Source organism: Ctenocephalides felis, unplaced genomic scaffold (genome assembly GCF_003426905.1).
Source record: "Ctenocephalides felis isolate EL2017-DRISC unplaced genomic scaffold, ASM342690v1 CF-g0.4_SCAFFOLD_03572, whole genome shotgun sequence".
Taxonomy (NCBI): Eukaryota; Metazoa; Arthropoda; class Insecta; order Siphonaptera; family Pulicidae; genus Ctenocephalides; species Ctenocephalides felis.
This window is the reverse complement of record NW_020539726.1, coordinates 18483357-18505933: the sequence shown is the minus strand read 5'-3', so window position 1 is coordinate 18505933 and position 22577 is coordinate 18483357. Positions and strand designations below refer to the sequence as shown.

Below are 22577 nucleotides of genomic sequence, written 5' to 3'. Positions count from 1 at the left end.
AGGAAATTGCTTATAGCCTGAACCAGCAATATCCTGACCAGTCAAGAGCTACATTGCGGCGTCCTATGTTAAATTTGTCGAAGGAGGTGGTGCTAGAGTTGTTCCGATATGGTAATTTATAAATTTATATTAAATTTTATTATTAAAGCCAAGTAGATTTTAACATATATTCACATAAACATAAATAATATATTAATAAATTTAAAAAATATGTTCATTTTTACAATATTAAACGAATGGGAAAACAACTTTGAGTTGTTTTTTCTAGCATGTCCATTTAATATACAATGTCTCTTTAGGGATGACAATTGCAAATTCCCCAAATTTATTAAATGTCTTTAACTGGACAGTTGTAAATAAAATAGAGAAAATAAGAAAAAATATTTACAATATTTGATTTTATATTATTTTTTTCATTTTACTAATTTCAGGATCGACAAAGACAGAGACTACTACAAAGATATAATGAACAAAGTCAGCGGGTAAATATATTTATTTATTTTCATTAAAATATTTTCTTAAGGGTCTAGAATTTTCAAAAAAATCGTTTTTCTTTTTTTTATACTTTCAAAGTTTAACTCTTTAAGAATGTGTTTACAAGAGGATTTTTAAAATTCAAATTATTTTCGAAGAAGGCTGTTTGACAAGATATAATCTTTTGTTCTGTTTCCTTCCTCTGCAAAACTTTAAACTAGTTTACCTCGAAATTGTTTTTATTCGAGATGATACCCACGATTTCTCAACTTCTACTAGATCGATTTACTTGAAATTTTTACAGAGTCTTTTTTATAGAAATCTCATCTGTATGAACTACGCTCATCCTCAAATTCCGATTTTTAACTATTTTAAAAAATTCGAGAACATAAAAAAGTTGTAATTTTTTTTTAGTTCAAACGATTGTAACATTATTCTAGATTAAATATATATTAAATATTAATAAATATATTTCTTAAAATTAAATATTATATATATTTCTTCAGATTTTGAGACCCCCCACTTCATCACTTTCTAGAAGTAAAACTTTACGATCATTGTTAATTTTTATTTCTTTTCCAAATTCTCGCAACATTACTATAAATTGTAAAAAATGTAGTAAAAAATTGTTTGCCCTTTTTATGGCCATTCAATAAAACTCATAAATTCATGCCTCTAGACCAGAACACCCACTTAAATGTATTTTCAAAAATATTTGTTCAATATGAAAGTATTGTTCAATTAGCAAGCGACTAAACTTTTTTTCATTATTGAAAGAAAATAACAATTTTTATATGGCTTTATTAATGTTTATGATAATTTCAAATTAAATAAGGTTTAACAGCTTAGATGTCATTTTATTAATAGAATGCGTTAGGCATATATTATTTCAAGTAAATATATAGTAAGACCAGTAAAAATAGAATTATCGAGAAAAGAGATTTTTTTTAAAAAAAATTTCCTCTTATAGATAGCAATATGTTTTCAAGTGTAAATGACCCCGCATTACAGCATTACAGAAATTATAATAAAAAAGGAGTTTCCTTATATAGATCCACATTGTTCAAGAATTCTATACCGGATGAAATAAAGCCAATCACAGATTTAACTGAACTAAAATTAAATTAAAAGCACACATTACAGATGAACTAAATTATATTGATTACTGCTATTGTTTTAATTTTTGTATATATTGTTTGCGTATATATGTATGTTTGTTCCTATGTTTATATGTTTATATGTTTATAAATTTTAAATAGATTAGAGAATAAACTATTATGGCTTTTTGTAAAAATATTTATGTGATGTCTCTCACCAAACAATTTGTCTGACTGAGATTACAGTATGTTGTATGTATGAACATATATTTTAATTAATAAAAAAGGAAAATATTGATTTGTTAAACCTCAATTTTTATTTTATGTTTTAGAGTTCTGTTTCCTGTGGCGCAACCTGGTTTAATCAATCCGATGGATACGCAGATGCTGGACGACATATTTTTGATATTGCAAAGGAAATGACGACAATGGGCAGTATATGCCTTTGTGGGGCACTTGTCTTGGTTTTGAACTGCTTCTATATTTAGATTCGAATGGAGAAAATAGAGCTCATTGCAGTTCCAGTAAGCAGCCGTTGCCTTTAGAATTTAAACAAGGTAAGAAAATTATATTTTTAGAATATGAAATAGTAAATGAAGGTGAATTTTCATAAAAGACAAGTATTTTTTTTATTTCTCAAGAATCAATTTCAATCTGTTTTAAAAATACAAATCATTTAATAATTATGAATGACATTTAATAATATGTAATGTTAAGACCAAAATAGAGTTCACCCATTGGTATTCCTTTTGGTGTTGATTGAAAAGATGCTTTTGTAATCTAGGTGACTTTAAGAAGCTTAACTAATAATCTAAATACATAATAAAAATAGTGAATTATAAATGAAGTAGTAACAAAAAAAGAAAAGAAAATAAAATAAACTTAAATAAATAAATAAATAAAGAATCAAAAGCATAAAAGTACAAACATAAATGCCGTATCTACATTTTAGATGCAAGCGAGAGGTCGTTTCCTAAAAAGACAAATAAGAAGCGCTCAAATAGTTTTTCATTTTTAATTATAAATTATAATTATATTTATATCAGCTGTTTTTAGCATATTGAATATTGTTATTGTTATAAGCAAGGTATATGATTCAAATAACTTATGTTAAATAAATGCGCAAACTGCAAGTGAAAATTTTTAATAACACTCAATTGCACACTGTTTCAAAGAAGAATAAAAAGTGTAAATTAATGATTTTATTTGCTTCAAAATTTTAAGTGAAATTTTAATTAAAAAAAGTTTGAATATCCTTACTATAGTTATATTACTAACTTTCGCTATTTCTACTTCAAGCAAGTAGACTACTTGCTCTATATGCATGTTTGATTTTTAAACGTTTTGGTCATGTTGCTATTATTTAAAGAGCGATAAAATTGAAATTATGGTCTGATTTGAATTTTATGTCTGATAAATATTTTTTCCTGATAAATTTGAACATAATTATTTAAGAAAAATCAGCGGATTCGTCATACAGTTTAATTTCTTTACATGAAAAAATTACATTCATGCATATTATTTAATCATTGTAATTGTAATAAAATCATTGTAATTGTATATTACAATCACTATGTCAATGTTGTTTTTGTTTGATAAGAAACCTCTATTTTATGTTTATCTTATCGTCTCAATTGTTAATTATATTAAATCAATTCGTGATTTTGATCAAATGAAAGTGCTTTGATTAATTTTATTCGCCGCCACAACAAAAGGCTTATTGCATAGTTGAATAAAAAATCAACAATTTTCCATTGCTTAAATGACAAAAATTTTAATTCTATCAATATACGATATAAATTAGTGAATTTAATTTTATTTATAATACATAAAATATTACATTCTTGTAGTTAATTGAATTAATGTTTAATATTAAAGCGTTTTTTATATTTATTAAAATTAATTATGAAGTACAATTAGTTTTTGAATGGTTAATCTTATCTGTTCACTTACCGAAGATAATAATGTACATTCGCACGCATATTACGCAATTATTAAACAAAGCGTTTAATTTTACAAGTTATTTACACTTATTGAATTTTTTTATTTTCAAAAAATAACCACTATTATTATATTATTCTAATATTTTTTAAATAGAGGTGGTTCAGAATTTTTAGTAGAAATTTAACTTTTTGGAAAAAAACTTTTTATATAAATATGTACTAATATAAGAAATAAGATATTTTCAGCATGCTTCTTATTGTCAGTCAATAGAATCAAAATCTTATTATTTTGTCAATAATATATATGAACAGTAATAATAATACTTAAGTTATGTACACACATTCATATTATATATGTATGTAATGTTACATTTGTTAACAATATTTAAGATGCTATTGTATATTTTTTATTATTATTGCTAGTTTTAACTATTAGATTACAATATAATCTATAAGTTAAAAGTGAGGAATTAGTTAAAGAGAGGGTTAAATTTATATAAATAAGAGAACAAGTTTTTAAACAGACAAATATCCTGGATGAACCATCCGCAGTTATTAAGAAGAAAAACTAAGTTTGTGTTGTTTGTTTTCAGCTAATGTTATATTGTTACACTTTTAAAAAAAAATCTTAGTTTTTCTTCTTAATAGCTTTATATTATTGGATAGATGCCTGTTAAGATCTTTTTGGTTTTGAAATCTTTTGCCATATCTCAAATATTATTATATATTGTGCAAGGGTGGAAAATTTTGTTTGTTCAAATTTCAATTTTACTTCTAAATTTTTAAGTTTTTTTTTAAACCAAATGATAAAGATTGAATATATTCAAGATTGCATTATTTTCAAAACTGCTTGAATTTTTGCTCAAAATTCTTTTAATTTTGTGATTAAAAGTTTTTCAAAAGCACAACTTAGTTCTTATTTTTTAATAACTGGATTGACGCCTAGTAAAAAACTTTTTTATTATAACTATATTATTATGTGATCATGTATATTCAATATATTATATTTCTTCACAATACTTTCACAGGTTATGGTCAAAGTAGAATGTTTAGCCGTGCTCCGATGCATATTATGCAAAGTTTGGCAAATGAACCAATAACTGCAAATTTTCATCAGTATTGTGTTACCGAACAGGTAAAAAAATTACTGTTAATGATTGTTTATTAATAAAAAAAATCAAGATAATGAAATTTACCGATTATTGAAATATTAATCTGGATTAATCATGAATTACAATATCCATGATAATGTGCATATTTGAAAACCATTAAATATTTTCATTTTAGTATATGATTAATAAATATTTTTTACTTATCTTGGGTATTTTTGGGATATGCTTTAATTGAATACTTAAAAATTGCAGAATCTGACAAAGTTTGAGATCGACCATGATTGGAATGTTTTATCAGTGAATAAGGATTGGAATGGTCTTGAATTTATTAGTTCTATTGAATCTGTAAGTTAATAATTATATAATATATTCAAAAAAAGTGTTCAACAAAACATTTCAAGTAATTTTTACTTACAAAAAGTGAAGAATTTTCATCATTTTGTGAACAAATTCTAAAGTTGGAAATGTATTCCAACGTCGTCCTTTACTAAAGTAGATACTTATATAACTGTTAAGGCAATAATATAAATCAAATCAAATCGTTTACCTTATGTGATTATTCCAGGTATCCATTCTACGGCGTCCAATTCCATCCAGAGAAGAACATTTACGAGTGGGTCCCCAACAGGAATATCTCTCACACCTTACACGCAGTTCAGGCTGCTCAGTATTTCGCTGAATTTTTTGTTAACGAGGCCAGAAAGAGTCCAAATAAATTTGATGAAAAAGAATTGGACAACGAGATAATATACAACTATCATACGACCTTCACAGGATTGAAAGGATCATCATTCGAAGAATGCTATATGTTTGCTGATCCACCTCTGAAGAAGACAAATCAGGCTGCTGAAAGGAGCGCGCCCAAAGGTTTGATATTGCTGTCGGTGGCAGTTCTTGTGTTTTTCTCGCATGTCTTCAAAATTAGTGCTTGCTGAATCGTTAGAAATAATTGATAAGTTATATAAGCATAGATATACCTCCATTGCAACTATATCAATTATTTAAAGTATATAAACATAGTTTTATGGAATGAATTTCAATTTTACGACTGCAAATACGCTAGGTAATGATAGAATTTTAGATCTGAAATGATAAAATATCTTTATAATATTTAATATGGTTTCAATGGAGTAGCTATGCAATCTGCCTGCCAAATTTGAAGCATTTGTATTCACCTTTTAGTCCAGCACATAGATGCACTTGGCCAACATCGCATGAAATTTGTCCATAATTGTGATATTTTGTCTTCAAAATTTTTAATTTAATTTTGAATAAAACGTATTTTTATAATTGATGCAGAAAAAAAAACATAATGGAGGTACAAATATACTTCAATTGCGAAAATTAAATAACAGTCGCTTGATGAATTTGATCATTCGGAATTTCCACAGTCGTCTACAGATTATCCCGGTATAACATATTTATTGTGAATATATGTGTGTTTATTGTGAATTCTACCGCTTTGCCAACTTTGTTTAAAAAATACGATAAAATACCTATTAATTAATTAACCTATTAATAAGCTGCAATATTTTTCAGAAATATTTACTATCTTTATTCCCTGATACTCGGTACTCGTGACAATTGCAAACTTGCTGAGGTCAGCAAATCCTGATCATGATGGAACCATTTGTAGATTAGATTCACAGTCAAAAATTTTAATCATTATTATTTTTTCAAAATTTTGACTCGCTAATTGCGAAATGAATACTTATTTTACCGCCGTAACGGCGGCATCCGAGTGGAAAGGGTTAGGTTTGCAATAGCGTACCGTACTTCTAATGCGTCTTTTCTAAAGAAAACTGAGAAATCTCTTAATTACAGCTAAATATATAAACATTACCCAAGAAATTATGCCGGAGCGGCGGCATCCGAATGGAAAGGGTTAATTGTGCAATAGCGTACTTGTAATGCGTCTTTAATAAATAAAGTTAAGAAATCCTTTGATTGCAGCTAAATAAATAAACATCATCCAAGAATGTTATTTATCATATGGCTTATAAAAATTCACACATACGCACTTTGCAATTCCGGTTTTATGGGTCATTTTTAGAAGTTTTGCTGAGAAACCATAGCTCGGATGTTAATTTCGAGCCAGCGATTTTTGTTCTATATATTTAAATATCAACTTACAACACAATAAGGATATATAAGGTATAAACCTTATTGTCTTATTTTTATCACGAAGTTAATTTACACTGAAATTTTAAACAAATCACAACTTTATAAAATGAAGTTCAAAAATACATTGTAGAGTGATCTTATTTACATAATTAATATTCGTTTCATTCATAGTGCATATATGAATATATACGGGTCAAATTTGCTTGCCACATTTTTTTTAAACAATTCACTTCTCATAAGCCTATATAATATTTTAAATAAAGTTTTGACTATCAAATCAAGATCAAAATTTTGTCAAATTTCAAGACTTACAAGAATAGTAATCAATAGTCGGCGATTTTTGTTCTATATATTTAAATATCAACTCATATCATATGAGTATATATTCATATATGCACTATGAATGAAACGAATATTAATTATGTAAATAAGATTACTCTATAATGTATTTTTGAACTTCATTTTATAAAGTTGTGATTTGTTTAAAATTTCAGTGTAAATTAACTTCGTGATAAAAAGTCGTACAAAATAAATCGCTACTATTCATATACTTTTTTATTCTTATCAGCTAGTTGTAAAAGGTGTTGATTTTTTTTGTTATTTTGCTAATAATGAGATAAAAGATAAAATTAGTTAAAAAATAACTGAGTTCCTATTTACATACATTTCAGAAAAAATGCTTTCCTTTTCTTTTTTTTGTTAATATTATCAAATTTGCATTAATACATAAAAAGAGTAATGGGTATGTGTACTTATATACTTTACATTAAGTTCACTTTTACTTATAGTAAGATATAATATATTTGAATTAAACGAAGCATAAATACTGTTATGAATTCATAAAATTTGTTATTTTATGTCAGGTTGTTTTTGTTATATATATTACTACATAATTTAGCTATAAATAGATAGAAATAATTCAAATCATAAGGCTATAAAAATAATACTATGATTCTATATTCGCACATGCAAATGTATGGTATGCCGCATTTATATTAGACTTGTTCTATTAATAAGACATTACTGGAACTAATTATTATTTATAGAAAGTAAATATAAATCTAATCAAAACCGTTTGAAACTCAATCGTTCATTAATTAGAAATTTGTCGCTTATCGAATGTAATCTCAATTTTAAATCTTATTAATAAATATTCCAAAAGAATGTTGATCAATGAACATTCTAAAGGAATGCATCAGAAAATATTTGCATTAAATATTATCAAACATTTTTCCATAGCGACATAATTCAGTTATTAAAATATAAAATTGTTGCATTCTTTATTTCAGTATCATGTCAATATGAAATTACGGAATCGGATACTACAGAGCAGATTAAATGCAATGATGCATTTTAAGAAATTAATTGTGATTAAATTATGATGTGATTTTCATAACAATAGAGTATAAAAGATTTGTAAACTTACTTCTTTAAAATTTTTGTTATTTTTGTATTTGAATTGTACAATAAAATATGTATAAAAACTATGTATATTATTAACTATAAGTATATTATTAACTTCCCGTAGGGTAAGTTATAGTAATCGCAAAAAATGAAGTTCTCGTCGACGATTTCGAGAACACGGATCAACAAATTTGAAAGATTCAAAAATAAAAAAAACATTTTATGAATCTTTCACGCGCTTCCATATTTCATATCGCAGCTAACACACCGCGATTGCTTTGAAAAAAAGTTCAATATTTCCAAAATATTTCAAAGTATAAAAAAAATCAAATTATTCTAAAAGGTCAATTTAAAAAAAATTAAAATCTTATAAATCAAATTTTTCAAGGGTTCTAAAAGAAAATTGAATCTTTTTTAAAAATTTTAATTTTTGGTACGAAAAGTTCCAGCAATTTGCCTTAATGCTCGATGCCATGCACCACTAGCAGTGGCGTAGGAACCAAATTTTTGATGGGTGGGCTCGTTTTTTTTTTTTTTTGATAGGCAGCCCAGTGGGCTCGTTTTTTTTAGAGATATTACTCCATATAATTTTTTGAAATTGATGGGTGGGCTGAGCCCCACCATCAAAATTCATGGGTGGGCTCAAGCCCACGCAGCCCACGCGGTTCCGACGCCACTGACCACTAGTTTCATTATATTACAATATTACAAACTGCGTTACAAAAAGTATACAATTATAATTACACTATATGCACTTTTCGATATAAGCACTGTACAGCTGCCTATAAAATTAAAATGTTATGATAATTTGTTAAATAAGTTTTTAAGCATTTATTCTGAATGTTTAATGAATTTGAAAATATAATAATCCTATCTTGTTGATCCTATTATTATTATTATTTAACAAATGATAAAATTTAATAGTGAAGAGACTTGTTACAAATTCATTTCTTTACAGATAAAGTTTCCAAATCATACTCATACCTCATATGACTTGATTTTATCAACAGTTATTTTTGAACAACCCAATGGTTTTATAACTATATTTGATATAGCTTTTTTTTAAATATATTTCTCTATTAGAAAAGAGTTGTTTTTTAATTATTCATCTTTATTTTTAATTGAAAATTCTTTACCATACTCGTTTAAAAATTTAGTTTCAGTCGTTTTTGTTTTCATTTCCTCATTTATTTTAACATCAGCAAATTTCCGGAATTTGCCTATCAAAATAATGCCAAACACTTTGATATTTTATAATAAAACCATTATTTATTTCATAATTATTATAACATTTTTTACAAATAGCGTAGCATTGTGCTCATAATGAAAGATCTATTTAAATTTAACGGATGTTAATACTCTTTTATCTGTGTAGATATGAATTATGATATTATAAATTTTGTTTATTTAGTTCTGCTGGTATAAGTGATTATGATGTAAAAATTTGTAAAATATATAATTATGTTGGTAAAATTTTTATATATTTAGAAAGTTCTATCAATAAAAATGTATATAAACAAAGTTATTGTTAATTTGTATTTTTAACTGTTAAATGAAATATCAGACACAATTAGATTGCAGTGATAATTATATTTTGATGTTATCTTTATTGTGGTAATACATATTTTACATTATTTTATTGAATGTTCATTCTATTAGTGAACACAACTAGGCATTTATATTTAAAAGCATAATCATTTTTTACCTTCAATTTTTCTGCAATCAAATGTAAAATGTAAATGAATTTAGATAAATTACTTTATTTTTTAAGAAAAATATTGAACTTTCATATTTCTTTAAATTTTAGCGATTAATAATTATTATATGAAGGAGTATAAGTTTTTCACTGTACCCCAAACATTGCGTAAGCTATTAACTGCATCTTAAAAATCGATTAAGACATCTTCAAAGGAAATTTTCCGAAGAAAATCCAAATACTAATTTGGCAACAATATTAAAAAAATGTTGTGTTTTTTTATATAATGAATGAAATACTTTTACGTTTCCTAGGCTTAGATGTTTATTGGCCCAGGTATGTCGAGCTCTATAACGCCTGGTTACAATACCGACAAAAACTTCCGCTTTTTTCCTGCCCCTTGTCCCCAAAGAAACCACCGTTAGGCATTACTTCATAGGAGGAGGTTATAGAATGCTATGATTCTCTCTCCTAATGATACTATCCTCTTAATTAGTGCCATTCGCTCTCCTTCTTTCTAAGTAACGTAAGTCAATGAGAAGTTAATTCAAAAATTTAAAAACCATTTGTTAACTTCACTTCTAAGTTATAGTAATCATCCAAACATTCGAAAATGATTTTTTTTGCCTATCTTCGCGTTTCAAAGGTTTCTGAACATTTCGGCATAGCTTAGAAAAATTGATGTGTGTGTGTGTTTTTGTTTGAATACAATTTTTTGTCAATGTTTTTGGGCGCACGGATTAACCGGTTTGAATGATTCAAAAAACATTCGTTACGATGGGGAGAAGTGCGATGATTAGTTTTTGGCAAAAGCAGATCCAGCCATTCCGGAATACGAAGCTAAATATGCAAAAAATGGCAGTTTTCGAGAGAACTAAGAATCCGATTTGAACGATTCAAAAACACTGCTTGTGTTGATGAAATAATTGCTATTAGATTTTTTTTTAATTTTTTTTTCAAAAAAATTTTTTTTGTAAATCGAAAATAATTTGGATGTTATTTTATTTCTGGCTACAGTTCTAAAGATCGCTTTACTTTAAACTAATTTATTCGCTCACTCACTTTGAACTATAAATATATATTTATACTTTAAATAAATAATTTTAACTTTGCAATTTAGTTTATTCAATTCTTATTAATATTAGACAATGTGCTTCATTTTAAGTTATTGATTAAGTTAACTTAATCAAAATAATTTTGTTTATTTACTTTTCTGTAATATACAGATATAAAAGTCATCGTGCAATTCATAAGCTCTTATATTTTGCCTATAAAATAAAAATAATGAAAGTTACAGTATTAAAATCTATTTGAAAACATTTAATTTTCCTCAAATAATTCGTTAGGGGAAGTTCCAGCAATTTGCCTTAAGGCATGATACCAAACAGTTTTAACAGCAGTTCGAACAAATAAGACCATTATGAGTCTACTCATAGAAAAAAAGATCACTTATAAACACACACATAATTATTAATAATTAAGCTAAATTTTATAAACCAAATAGTAGTCGCTCCAATAATAAATATTCAATAATACATAAATGGTTTGAATATTACAAGTGGAATCTGTTTCTTAAGCATTCTAAAATCTGGTGTTTCTAAAAGTCCAGCGACTATAATATCTGGATGATCTTCAGGCTTTTAAAGTCCATATCAAGCGACTTTGTGATATGATATTGTAAAGATAAATTGCTTAAATAATGAGAAGTAGAATCTTTTTCTTAAGGCTTCTAAAATCTGGTGTTTCAAACATTCTAGCCACTGATATGTCTTCGAAGCTTTTAAAGTCAATATTGAGCGACTACAATATTCTGTTGATATTCAAGCTTCTACAAAGCCTGTATATATAGAAACATCATCAATGATCTTTCTTGGAACTTTAGATTGAAACAATATTAGACTTGGCCATTAAAAGCCATCTTATGAAACTCGATATAAAAAAGACTGTACATGAATTTTAATGTTTTTTCAACAAGATATGTATACAGATTTAAGAATTATCTTATTTGTAATGAAACTAAATAAATAAAATCAATTTCTCTATAAAGATTATTTATTTATGAAATTATATGATAATAAAATAAAAACTAATATAATATAAATAAATGTTTTTCTCCATATCAATTTCAATTATAAAAAAACAAGTAAAATTTAAAAGTAATAAATAAATAAAATTTGGGAATAATAGAAGTAATATTGAAAAGTCAATAAAAATGAAAATCAAAAATAATTACTATTTAAATATAAATATGAATTGTGAAAAGCTGACCACAAAATAAAAAAAATCACAATTTCCTGAACTAACGTTAGTTAGTTCTCGAACAGCTGAAGGGTACCCTTATTAACTTTCTTTTTCATTGTATTATTCAGTTACTTGCTTTTGTTTCATTGCATTAATCTTCTTGTTTTCAACCACATTACTTTTTCTGTTGCTTCGTATGTTAAATTTAATATTTGGTATTCCAAGAAACATCTTTGTTCTTCACTGAACCAGTCGAGCAGTTGCCCTAAATGTTGCAGAAAGGGATTGCGCCTGCTAGTGTTTTGGTTATAATCTTTCAAAAAGTTTATCAGTATGATTTTCAACATTTTGTCTATGTTGATTTCATTTGATTTTTTATTTCGTGCCTTTCTTAATAAAGCAAGAGCATGCAATGCTCTTTTCTGTAATAAATAAGGAGATCAAGCAATTGAACAAAAGAAAGATGAAACTAAAATCTAATTTGATATTACCTTAATTTCAATAATAGTATTTATGGATCTCGGATAATCCTTTTCAAGTAGAAAATGGAAATATTTGTATCCGTACCAATGTGATACGTATATGTCACTCGATCCTAAAATTATGCATATGTGAATTTAAATGTACATTTATAATAATGACATTAATTTGTGTAATTCATGAGTAGTATGTCATGTAAATATAATGACGGCTATGGATCAATTTGATTCGAAATGCAAATAAAGTATATTTTATTTGTATAAAAACTATTACCTGTTCCTCCTCTACGAGAATCCATTACTCTCTTCTTTTCTCTTCGAAAGGATGCCAGAAGACTAGCCATTTTTTGTTTCACGTCACCAACGTTTTTTTGAAACGTCTCAGCGATTTTCTCCCACGCAGCTTTTTTTAGTTTTCTATTATAATATTCTGGGTGCTTTGGATTCCAGAGAATATTTTGTTCTTCGTATTTTTTAATCAAAAGTATAGTATCTTCTCCTGACAAATTCATTTTGGCAACAAAATTCACGGTAGTTAATACAGAGTATAGTTTCACAATGTGATACTTTAACTGATAGACTTGTATTTTTATACAAAAATGGCGCCAATATACTTGTTTATCTATAAATGGCGCGTCCAAATGGCGCGTCCAAATTGCACGAATTATGCGCCGAATAATGTTCGAAGCAGTTGTGCCAATAGTTAAAGAATACGGTGTGAAGTGCGCAATTTTTGAAGGGTGATAAATAAACAGCGCGAAAAGTTCTATAAACTAACTGAATCATGGGGAGTTATATCCGAAAAAATCCAATTATCATTATGCAACAGTTGTAAAAATTATTAAAATAAAAAAAAACATGATGCAAAGCCATTGTTTTTATTTATCTATAAACTGAATTATATATAAAATTATTATACAAATATCCCTCGTTTTACACGGAAGATTCGTTCATGATTCGTTCCAAAAAAAAGCGCGTAGAAAAACTGTACTAAACAAAAATCACTATGTAAAAGCTTTTTTTTATCAGTTTTTAATATGATGAATAACAATTACATTGAATGAACAATAAATATTAATATACTTTATATCTTTATATCATATATATTTAATAAATTAATAAGAAAATTAATTTATTTCAATAATAAAACAAAAGTAAAACTAATTGGTATTGGTATTTTGCCTTGAGACAAGTTACATGAACTTCCCGATATGTGTAAATAATCGACTTAATAAAAAATAAATTAATTTATGAGTGATTAAAGTATTCCGAATGAATTTATTACATATATAATTAAGAACGAACGAACACGTTAACTCGGAGTATTTTGCAAAAGCAAATTTTCAAAAATCAATAATTTTTATAATTGAATCATCAGTTTCTGTTAGGATTTTAATGGTTGAGTATGTTCATTATAAGATCATCAAGTACTCTATCATCGTTATATCAAGTAAATCGCCTAATTTTAATTTTAACAAACGTAAAAAAAAACTATACTCATTTTCTCAAACTTAAAACATATTCTAAAGAAGCGTCAGCAGCTTGCATTAACACGTATGCAACTTAATTGGTTAATGGGCTGGAAATCACAAGTCACAATAGAAAATAAACTCCTAATATACAAGACAATTATTAAACCGATATGGTCCTACGTCCTACAACTATGGGGTGCGGCCAGTAAATCGAACATAACTATTCTAAAAAGGTTCCAAAATAAAATTTTGAAAGAAATCGTGAACGCTCCAAAATACGTTCCCAATTGGTTGATACATCAAGATCTCAGAATTCGAACTATAGAAGAAGAAATTTGCACTGATTTACAAAATATAACATAACATCTAAGAAGGTGCTATCGCAGGATAGCGATCCTTCTCACGCAGTCAAATAATATATAACTGTAACAAATGTAGCTGAATGTACTTTGTATAGCTTGCTATGAAAAATAAATAAAAAAAAAAATTCTCGAACTTCGATTCATTTTTAAAATTAAACTACTTGTCGTAAGGCCGACATTTTTCAGTAAGTTCTATTTTTCAGTAAGATTTTCACCTAAAACTAATCAGGATCATTCCTAACTAATATCTTTCGAATAGTTAGAATTTTTAATATCGATTCGGTAGTATGAGCTTAAATATGTGGACGAACACTTTTTTCCAAATTACAAAAAAACGGCTTGGCAGATATCGTCGCGCAAAACTGACAAACGATAGTCCTCATTGAGATGGCTTTTCAATTTCTGAAATCGGTTCAGGCGTTTTTGAGCAAACGTCGATGAAATTTATAATGTTGACAAACGCCAAAAAAACGATACTAATTTTTGCAAAAACTTTGACGAATTTTTAAAATTAAACGACTTGGCGTAGGACCGTAATATTTTAGCATGATCTATAAGACTATGGTATCTACCGTAAAAAAATAATCATAAAAATCGTCTAAAATTTTTTTCTAACACTTTATTACAAGAAAACGGCGCGGCCGATCTTTACCAAAAACTAATCAGGTCGATTTCCAACCAATATAAATCGAACAGTTTTTGAATTTTCAAAATCGATTCAGAATTGCGGGCTAAAACGTGGACGAAAAAATTTTCATTTACATTAGAAATTTACGATTTACAAAGAAACGGCTCGGCCGATCGTGGCACAAAACTGAGAAAGGCTAGTCCTCATCGAAATGCATCGAATGGTTTTTAAATTTTTGAAATCGGTGCAGCCGTTTTTGAGAAAACGTAAATTTACGGCAAAAAATCTGTTCACACACACATACATACTTTTTCCAAATTTGGGTTCATTCGATTCAGAATGGCTTGAAACGTCGAGAAAACATAAAATTAGCAAATCGGTTATTTTGATGAAAACATAAACTTCTCCTTCGGGAAGTTAAAAATGTTTTTTCATCTGTCAAATTATATATACAAATTCTACAGATAAAAAAGAGAATATAAACTTGTAGAACATGAAAGTGAATGGTTGTAAATGAATGCATTCAAATTTATTTTTACTTGTGACATGTAATAGTTAGTTTTAAAATTTAAAACATCGAGTGCATTGTATTGGAATTATTATAGGTTATGTGATGCTTTTTAGCGACCCTGAAATAATAATGATTTGTTTTGCATAAATTTGTTTAAAAAATAGGCTAATAGATATATGCTAGCATTTCTGAATAAAAATTTAGTACTAAACATGAGAATCTTTTTATTAATTTATTTCATATAAAATAAGACAAATAACGGGATTTCTTTTAGCATATAACGCGTCAGAATGAAGGCGTAGACAAAAATGTTACATTTATAATTTAAATTATTCTTTAATTTTACACAAATAATTAAAGCAAATAACTATTCAGTGTTTCAAAGACATAAACAAAATGTCTGATAACCCAAAACTTGTACTCCTTTTCAGTGGCAAAAGAAAATCAGGCAAAGATTATATTACAGGAATTATTCACAATTATCTGGGTAAAGATAAATCTGAAATAATCCGTATTTCACAACCTATAAAAGCCCACTGGGCTGCTCAAAAATCTCTAGATCTGGAACAACTATTAAGCGATGGAGAATATAAAGAAAGCTTCAGAAAAGATATGATAGAATGGAGTGACCGAGTTCGAAATGAAGATTATGGTTATTTTTGTAAAGTGGCTTGCCAAGCAATCTCGAGACCAATTTGCATAGTTAGTGATATCCGCAGGAACACGGATATAAAATGGTTTATTGAAAAATATGGTGCTAAAGTTATAACAATTAGAATTAATTGCAGTAAATGCATTAGAGAATCTCGAGGTTGGAAATTCACAGAAGGTGTTGATGATGTTGCATCTGAATGTGATTTAGATAATTATGAAAACTGGGATTTTGTTCTTGTTAATAATAATGAAACTACAACAGAGGAATTGATTCAACCCGTTATAGATTTAGTTAAAAAGTTCATGTAATAATAATATGATATACTATATGAAACAATCTGAGCATATGTAATAATAAGTATTTTTTATAACAAACTAATAATAAATTTTGTTATGGATTCATATTATTGTTTATTATGATTGACTGTCTGTTCTTTAAATATTATTTTAAAGACGAGTTTGCAGTTTATATATAATTTTGTGCAACAACTTTCAAATAATATTTTAGTAAAGAAAGTCTAACCGATTTGTGGTACAATAATGCTGAACAGTTATTACTGATTTTCTATTATTATAAATTAATATATTATACCTAATTAAAAAGACAATATTTTGTAGCATACAAAATTATCTTGTTGGATTAAATATTTTCTTATATTTTTATGTGGTGATTAGTAATTAGTATTCTATTGCTATAACAAATGCCAAAAAGACTTTTGCATAAGAAATTAATATTTTTCCACAGACTTTTTGCAATTGATAAGATACATATAAATATATGTATCTGCTAATTTAAATATATTCTACAAAACTTTAATTATAAATCGTCAATATTTCAGATATGGTGATTCATAATTAAGTATTTTAATGTTTCTCAATTATGAAAATTCCTTAAATTACTACATATTTTTCTAATTTTACCTGAAATTTAAGATACAAAGTTCTGCTGTTCGTACTGGAATAAATTTGGCACTTTATCATCTTTCATTAGTAATAAGTTTAGATGTGCCATCAAATCATTATGTTAAAAATTTTGTGGATTGTCTCGAACTACAAAAAAGAAAGGCTTTAAGATTATTTTCAAACAGTATACCCATAAATATAACTATAGTAAAATGATAAAAGTTATTGATGTATATTGGGAAGTAAATTGTTTGTTCCAAAAACATATCATACATTTAATAAGAGGTGAGAGAAAATATCGAAACTGCAGGCTCAATGTTTAGTTTAGGCTGCTGAAATTTGCCACCTTGCTCATGAATGAAAATTTTTAGTAAAGATATAGATAAACATAATCGAAATGGTGCAAGAGACTGTGGTCGAAGCTCCTGTAGCAAAAAAGGAAGAAGAGTCTGATGCTTATTTATCTATGAGCCTGTGGAAACAGAATTGGTAATTTAAATTATTAATGGAGTTTATAATTTTATTATGTACTTTATAAGTCAGAGCTTCAGAAATAAACAAACAATGTATGAAATGAGCTATGGAAATGAGGAATCATTTCACTTAATCAAAACTTTGTATGAATTATTGAACCATTTGAACTGATGTAAAGCAAACAATTATGAAATTTTAATAATAAAGCAAACAAAATTTCACATTTAAAAACACAATTTTCAGTTAGCAAAGTAACTGGTTTGGTTAAAACAACACTAAACAAATACAGCAACCTAGAAATGCATTTTAGCTAGGATAAGAACTAAACACACATGCAATGAACTTAGGTACGAATCAAGGAACGAAGTTCGCATACATTGGCAAACTTGCAATGATACTACTAACTTCAGAGTAATTTGTTTGTCGTCGTGACAGCGCATTTTGTTTCTTTATGTTTGAATGCCTTGTAAATGCTTTGACGACGTACATCGGTGTTTTATAACCTGATTTCATGAAAAGTTGCTAATCATAATAAGTTTATTTTTGTGTTGACTTAAAAAGATAGTGAAAATGGTGCAAGAGACTGTGGTCGAAGCCCCTGTAGTAAAAAAGGAGGAAGAGCCAGTGGAAACTGAATTGGTAATTTAATTTTATAATAAAGTTGACAATTTTATTATGAATATCCATGCAAATTAAATAGAAGTGTTATGGCTACAAATTTTTAAAATTGATATTTAGCATGTAAATGTATTGATTTCTTTATTTTATTTTTTTACAGTCTGAAGAAGATAAATTGTTGCAAGATGAGTTGAATTTAATGGTTGAAAGGCTTCAGGTAAACATTGTCAATATTTTTTTTCTTTTGTCTAATATCAAATGTTTTATTTATTTCATATCAAATTGTTTATACCATTTTTCTTGTTCACAGGGATCTGATGCTAGCCAATATCTGCCTTCACTGGAAAGTTTGCGCAATCAAATTCGTGCAAGTACAACTTCCATGACATCAGTTCCCAAGCCTCTTAAATTTATGAGGCCCCATTACAGCACAGTTAAAGAAGTTTACAACAAAATTGTTGATCAACCAACAAAAGAAATGTGTGCTGATGTCTTATCGGTTCTTGCAATGACTATGGGAGATGCAAGAGATTGTTTAAAATACCGAATGCTGGGGTCAGCTGATCAAATTGGAGAATGGGGACATGAATATGTGCGTCATTTATCTGGTGAAATTGCCGCTGAATGGGCCGAGTTGCCAGAAAATGATAATAATGCTTTGAAAGAAAAATTAGTGCAACTCGCTAGTCAAATAGTACCTTACAATATGTCACATAACGCTGAGGCTGAAGCTTGTGATTTGTTGATGGAAATTGAACATCTAGAAATGCTTGAACAATTTGTTGATGAAAGTGCTTATCCAAGAGTTTGCTTGTATCTTACCAGCTGTGTGCCTTATGTGGCAGATCCAGAAAATACTAATTTATTACTTACTGCATTAAAATTATTTAGAAAGTTCAATCAGTATCCACAAGCTTTGCGTCTAGCTATGCAACTCAACGATTTGCCACTTATAGAGGAAATATTTTCAACTTGTCCTGATTTGTAAGTTTAAATAACAATACTATTATCTTAAACAAATATTTTTATATAATTTTATTTTTAAATCTTTTCAGATCTGTAAAAAAACAATTGGCATTTATGTTAGGACGTCAACAAGTGTTTTTGGAATTAAATGAAAATAGCAGTGACTATGATGATTTAGTTGAAATTATGTCTAATGGAAATCTGAATAACCACTTTTTAAATTTAGCTAGAGAGGTAGTTAATATATCAAAATATTTTGTCTGCTTTGAATTAAGTAATCTGAATTTAATGCTTTTATTGTCTTTAGTTGGATATTATGGAACCAAAAACTCCTGAAGATGTTTACAAATCTCATCTAGAAAATTCTAGGCCTCCTTTTGGAGGTGGTCAAGTAGATTCGGCAAGGCAAAATTTGGCTGCCAGTTTTGTTAATGGTTTTGTGAATGCCGCCTTCGGCCAAGATAAACTTCTCACTGATGATGGTCAAAAATGGTTATACAAGAACAAAGAGCATGGAATGTTAAGTGCTACTGCCAGTTTGGGACTTGTTTTACTCTGGGATGTTGATGGTGGTCTGACACCAATTGATAAATATTTATATTCAGCTGAAGATTATATTAAATCTGGTGCCTTGCTGGCTTGCGGCATTGTGAATTGTGGAGTTAGAAATGAGTGTGATCCAGCTTTGGCTTTGTTGTCAGATTACATTTTACATAATACACCAGTTATGAGAGTAGGAGCTATATTAGGTATTTTTTATTAATTATATATTTGTTTGAATTGTTGCTTTTAAGTGGTCTTTTATTAAAGGTATAATGATGTATAATTTTTTTTTCTATAGGTTTGGGTTTAGCTTATGCTGGTTCAAACAGAGAAACTGCATTAAGTTTATTAGCACCTGTCTTTAATGATCCAAAATCTACAATGGAAGTCATTGGTATGGCTGGTTTGGCTAGTGGTATGATAGCAGTAGGATCGTGCAACTCTGAGGTTACTGAGCTCATAATTCAAACTTTAATGGAACGTAGTGAATCTGATTTGAAGGATACATATATGAGGTATTTAACCTATTCCTTCTTAAATAATCAATTTTATTGAGTATTTAATCTTTTAGAGAATATTTGAAGAACTAAATTATTTTAAACTATGTACTATTGTAGAAACAATGTTTCACAAAATACTAAAACATTCATGAATTGAAAGTATTCAAGAACTATTCATCAATAATTTTAATGGTAATGATTACATGAAAATTTCAAAACAACAAACTAAATTTTCAGATTTTTACCTTTGGGTCTTGGCCTAGTATACTTAGGTAGAAAGGAAGCCGTAGAAGCTATAGTTGCAGCTTTAGAAGTAATCCAGGAACCGTTCAAATCAATGGCTGTTACTATGGTGGAAGTTTGTGCTTATGCAGGAACTGGAAATGTTCTGAAAATTCAAGAATTGCTTCACATTTGTTCTGAACATTATGAAAGCACAGAGGAAGAAAAGAAAGAATCAAAAGATAGTAAGGTAATTGAAAATTGTCTATTTATTTATATGGAAAATTAATCTATTTTACATTCTTTCTTTTTCTTCTAATATTATGACTTTGTTAGTTTCATATGTGAATTCAAGACAGAAATATACAATATTTATTTAATATTACAGAAAGATTCAAAAGAATCTAAAGAAAAAGAAGATAAGGAAAAAGATCTATCACCAAGGCAAGCAGTGGCCGTTTTAGGAATTGCTCTTATTGCAATGGGCGAAGAAATTGGCAGTGAAATGGCATACAGGACATTTGGGCATTTGGTGAGTAATTTCCAATCTTTTTTTATAAACAGATCTCAACTTTAGCAAAGAATGTCTTCATGTGTATTTTATTCTTAGCTTATGAAGTCTTTGGGATTAGGAAGTCTTTTAATCAATTAATATATTCTTCCAGTTGCGGTATTGTGAACCAGTTATCAGAAGATCAGTTCCTTTGGCTCTTGGCTTGATCTCAGTATCAAATCCAAAACTTAATATATTAGACACATTGAGTAAATTTTCTCATGACAGTGATTCAGAAGTAGCTCATAATGCTATATTTGCTATGGGATTAGTAGGTGCTGGAACAAACAATGCCAGGTAAACCTATTTTGATATCAGTCATAATCGTAAGAAAGATAGAATTTTATTAAGTATTTATAATGAATATTTTTGTATTTGTTAAGAAATCATTTAATATTAAGAATGAATTTCTTTGATTTAAGAATTATAGATTATACTATAATATTCTAGATTGGCTGCTATGTTGAGACAATTAGCTCAATTCCATGCAAAGGATCCAAACAATTTATTCATGGTTAGAATTGCACAAGGTCTTACTCATCTTGGCAAAGGAACTTTAACATTATCACCTTTCCATAGTGATAAGCAATTGATGAGTCCTGTAGCACTTTCTGGATTACTAGCTTGTCTAGTTGGATTTTTGGATGTCAAAAATAGTAAGTAATAAACAATTATTTTCAAAAAATCACCTGAGGGTGCAGTTTGTTTAGTAAATAATGTAATCAAATAAATCTTATTCTTTTAGTTATTTTGGGGCGCTCTCATTACTTATTATATGCATTGGCTACTGCAATGCAACCTCGAATGTTAGTCACATTTGATGAAGACTTAAATAGTTTGGCAGTTCCTGTTCGTGTAGGAATGGTATGATCTATTTTTATAGATTTGTTTATAAATTATAATAATATATTTCTTGATTCAAAGTTGACTCTCTTATATTTGTATATTTCAGGCTGTTGATGTAGTTGGACAGGCTGGAAAACCGAAAACGATAACAGGTTTCCAAACTCATACAACACCAGTTTTGTTATCATTAGGTGAAAGAGCAGAATTGGCCACTGATGAATATTTGCCTCTGACACCAATTATGGAAGGATTTGTTGTTTTGCGGAAAAATCCTGATTTTCAGCCTTAGTTTTAGTTTTAGTATAATCAAAAATGTTGTCTAAGCGTGTACTTTTAAATAAAATTTATATATATAATATAAAGCATGTGTATATAATTATTGTTTACTACTTCATTATTTCTTTCCAGAAAATCAAAATATTCATAATCGCAAAGTCTTTGTGATTATGTATAATTAATACAATATGAATTCATAAGGAATCATCAAAAAAAATTCTATGTGATACAACAATCTTGCTCCTATTAATAAACCTATTTCAAGAGCATATCGTTAAGATTAAAATTAAAAATAATTAATGGACTCACATACATAATACAAGTAATATATTTGAAAAAAAAAAATTTGATTGTACCGAAAAATTTCCAAATTGATCGATCCATAAAACCGCTGATATCATCATAGGAAATGATGGAATAGGATTTATTTCAAACAAGTACAAAAGCTGTTTGGAGAAAATCACCTAAATTCTATAGCC

General features: G+C 27.7%; 5 protein-coding genes across 9 annotated transcripts in view; 3 read left to right on the top strand and 2 right to left on the bottom strand.

Moving 5' to 3' along the window:
- The window catches only part of LOC113387600 (COP9 signalosome complex subunit 1-like), a 256475-nt gene that overhangs the window by 14651 nt on the left and 219247 nt on the right, over positions 1 to 22577 (bottom strand). The window lies entirely within an intron of this gene.
- LOC113388194 (gamma-glutamyl hydrolase-like) overlaps positions 1 to 22577 on the top strand; it is an 81216-nt gene that overhangs the window by 1875 nt on the left and 56764 nt on the right. The window contains 2 exon segments of the mRNA XM_026625595.1: positions 42 to 111; positions 432 to 482. Coding sequence (XP_026481380.1) covers positions 42 to 111; positions 432 to 482 — 121 coding nt within the window.
- Positions 12198 to 20494, bottom strand: LOC113387603. 5 transcript variants are annotated; one of them, XM_026624946.1, is made up of 6 exons: positions 17797 to 17896; positions 17374 to 17572; positions 17119 to 17247; positions 12845 to 13069; positions 12583 to 12686; positions 12198 to 12513 (listed from the first exon to the last, which is right to left on the bottom strand). In XM_026624946.1, the coding sequence occupies exons 4-6, from the start codon at positions 12912 to 12914 to the stop codon at positions 12235 to 12237; spliced, it is 453 nt and encodes a 150-aa protein (XP_026480731.1). In that variant the 5' UTR covers positions 12915 to 13069; positions 17119 to 17247; positions 17374 to 17572; positions 17797 to 17896; the 3' UTR covers positions 12198 to 12234. The 5 variants fall into 5 exon arrangements, with proteins under 5 accessions (XP_026480731.1, XP_026480730.1, XP_026480732.1 ...); XM_026624945.1 differs by lacking the exon at positions 17797 to 17896 and adding an exon at positions 17632 to 17726; XM_026624947.1 differs by lacking the exons at positions 17374 to 17572; positions 17797 to 17896 and adding an exon at positions 20447 to 20494.
- On the top strand, positions 15737 to 16526 carry LOC113387602 (probable phosphomevalonate kinase). Its single transcript, XM_026624944.1, has one exon. It carries the CDS (start codon positions 15940 to 15942, stop codon positions 16504 to 16506), a length of 567 nt encoding a protein of 188 aa, XP_026480729.1. The 5' UTR covers positions 15737 to 15939; the 3' UTR covers positions 16507 to 16526.
- On the top strand, positions 18089 to 22145 carry LOC113387598 (26S proteasome non-ATPase regulatory subunit 2-like). Its single transcript, XM_026624939.1, has 12 exons — positions 18089 to 18213; positions 18353 to 18409; positions 18503 to 19176; positions 19248 to 19392; positions 19466 to 19907; positions 20000 to 20216; positions 20439 to 20673; positions 20812 to 20955; positions 21089 to 21273; positions 21427 to 21632; positions 21722 to 21840; positions 21929 to 22145. The coding sequence occupies exons 1-12, from the start codon at positions 18145 to 18147 to the stop codon at positions 22109 to 22111; spliced, it is 2676 nt and encodes an 891-aa protein (XP_026480724.1). The 5' UTR covers positions 18089 to 18144; the 3' UTR covers positions 22112 to 22145.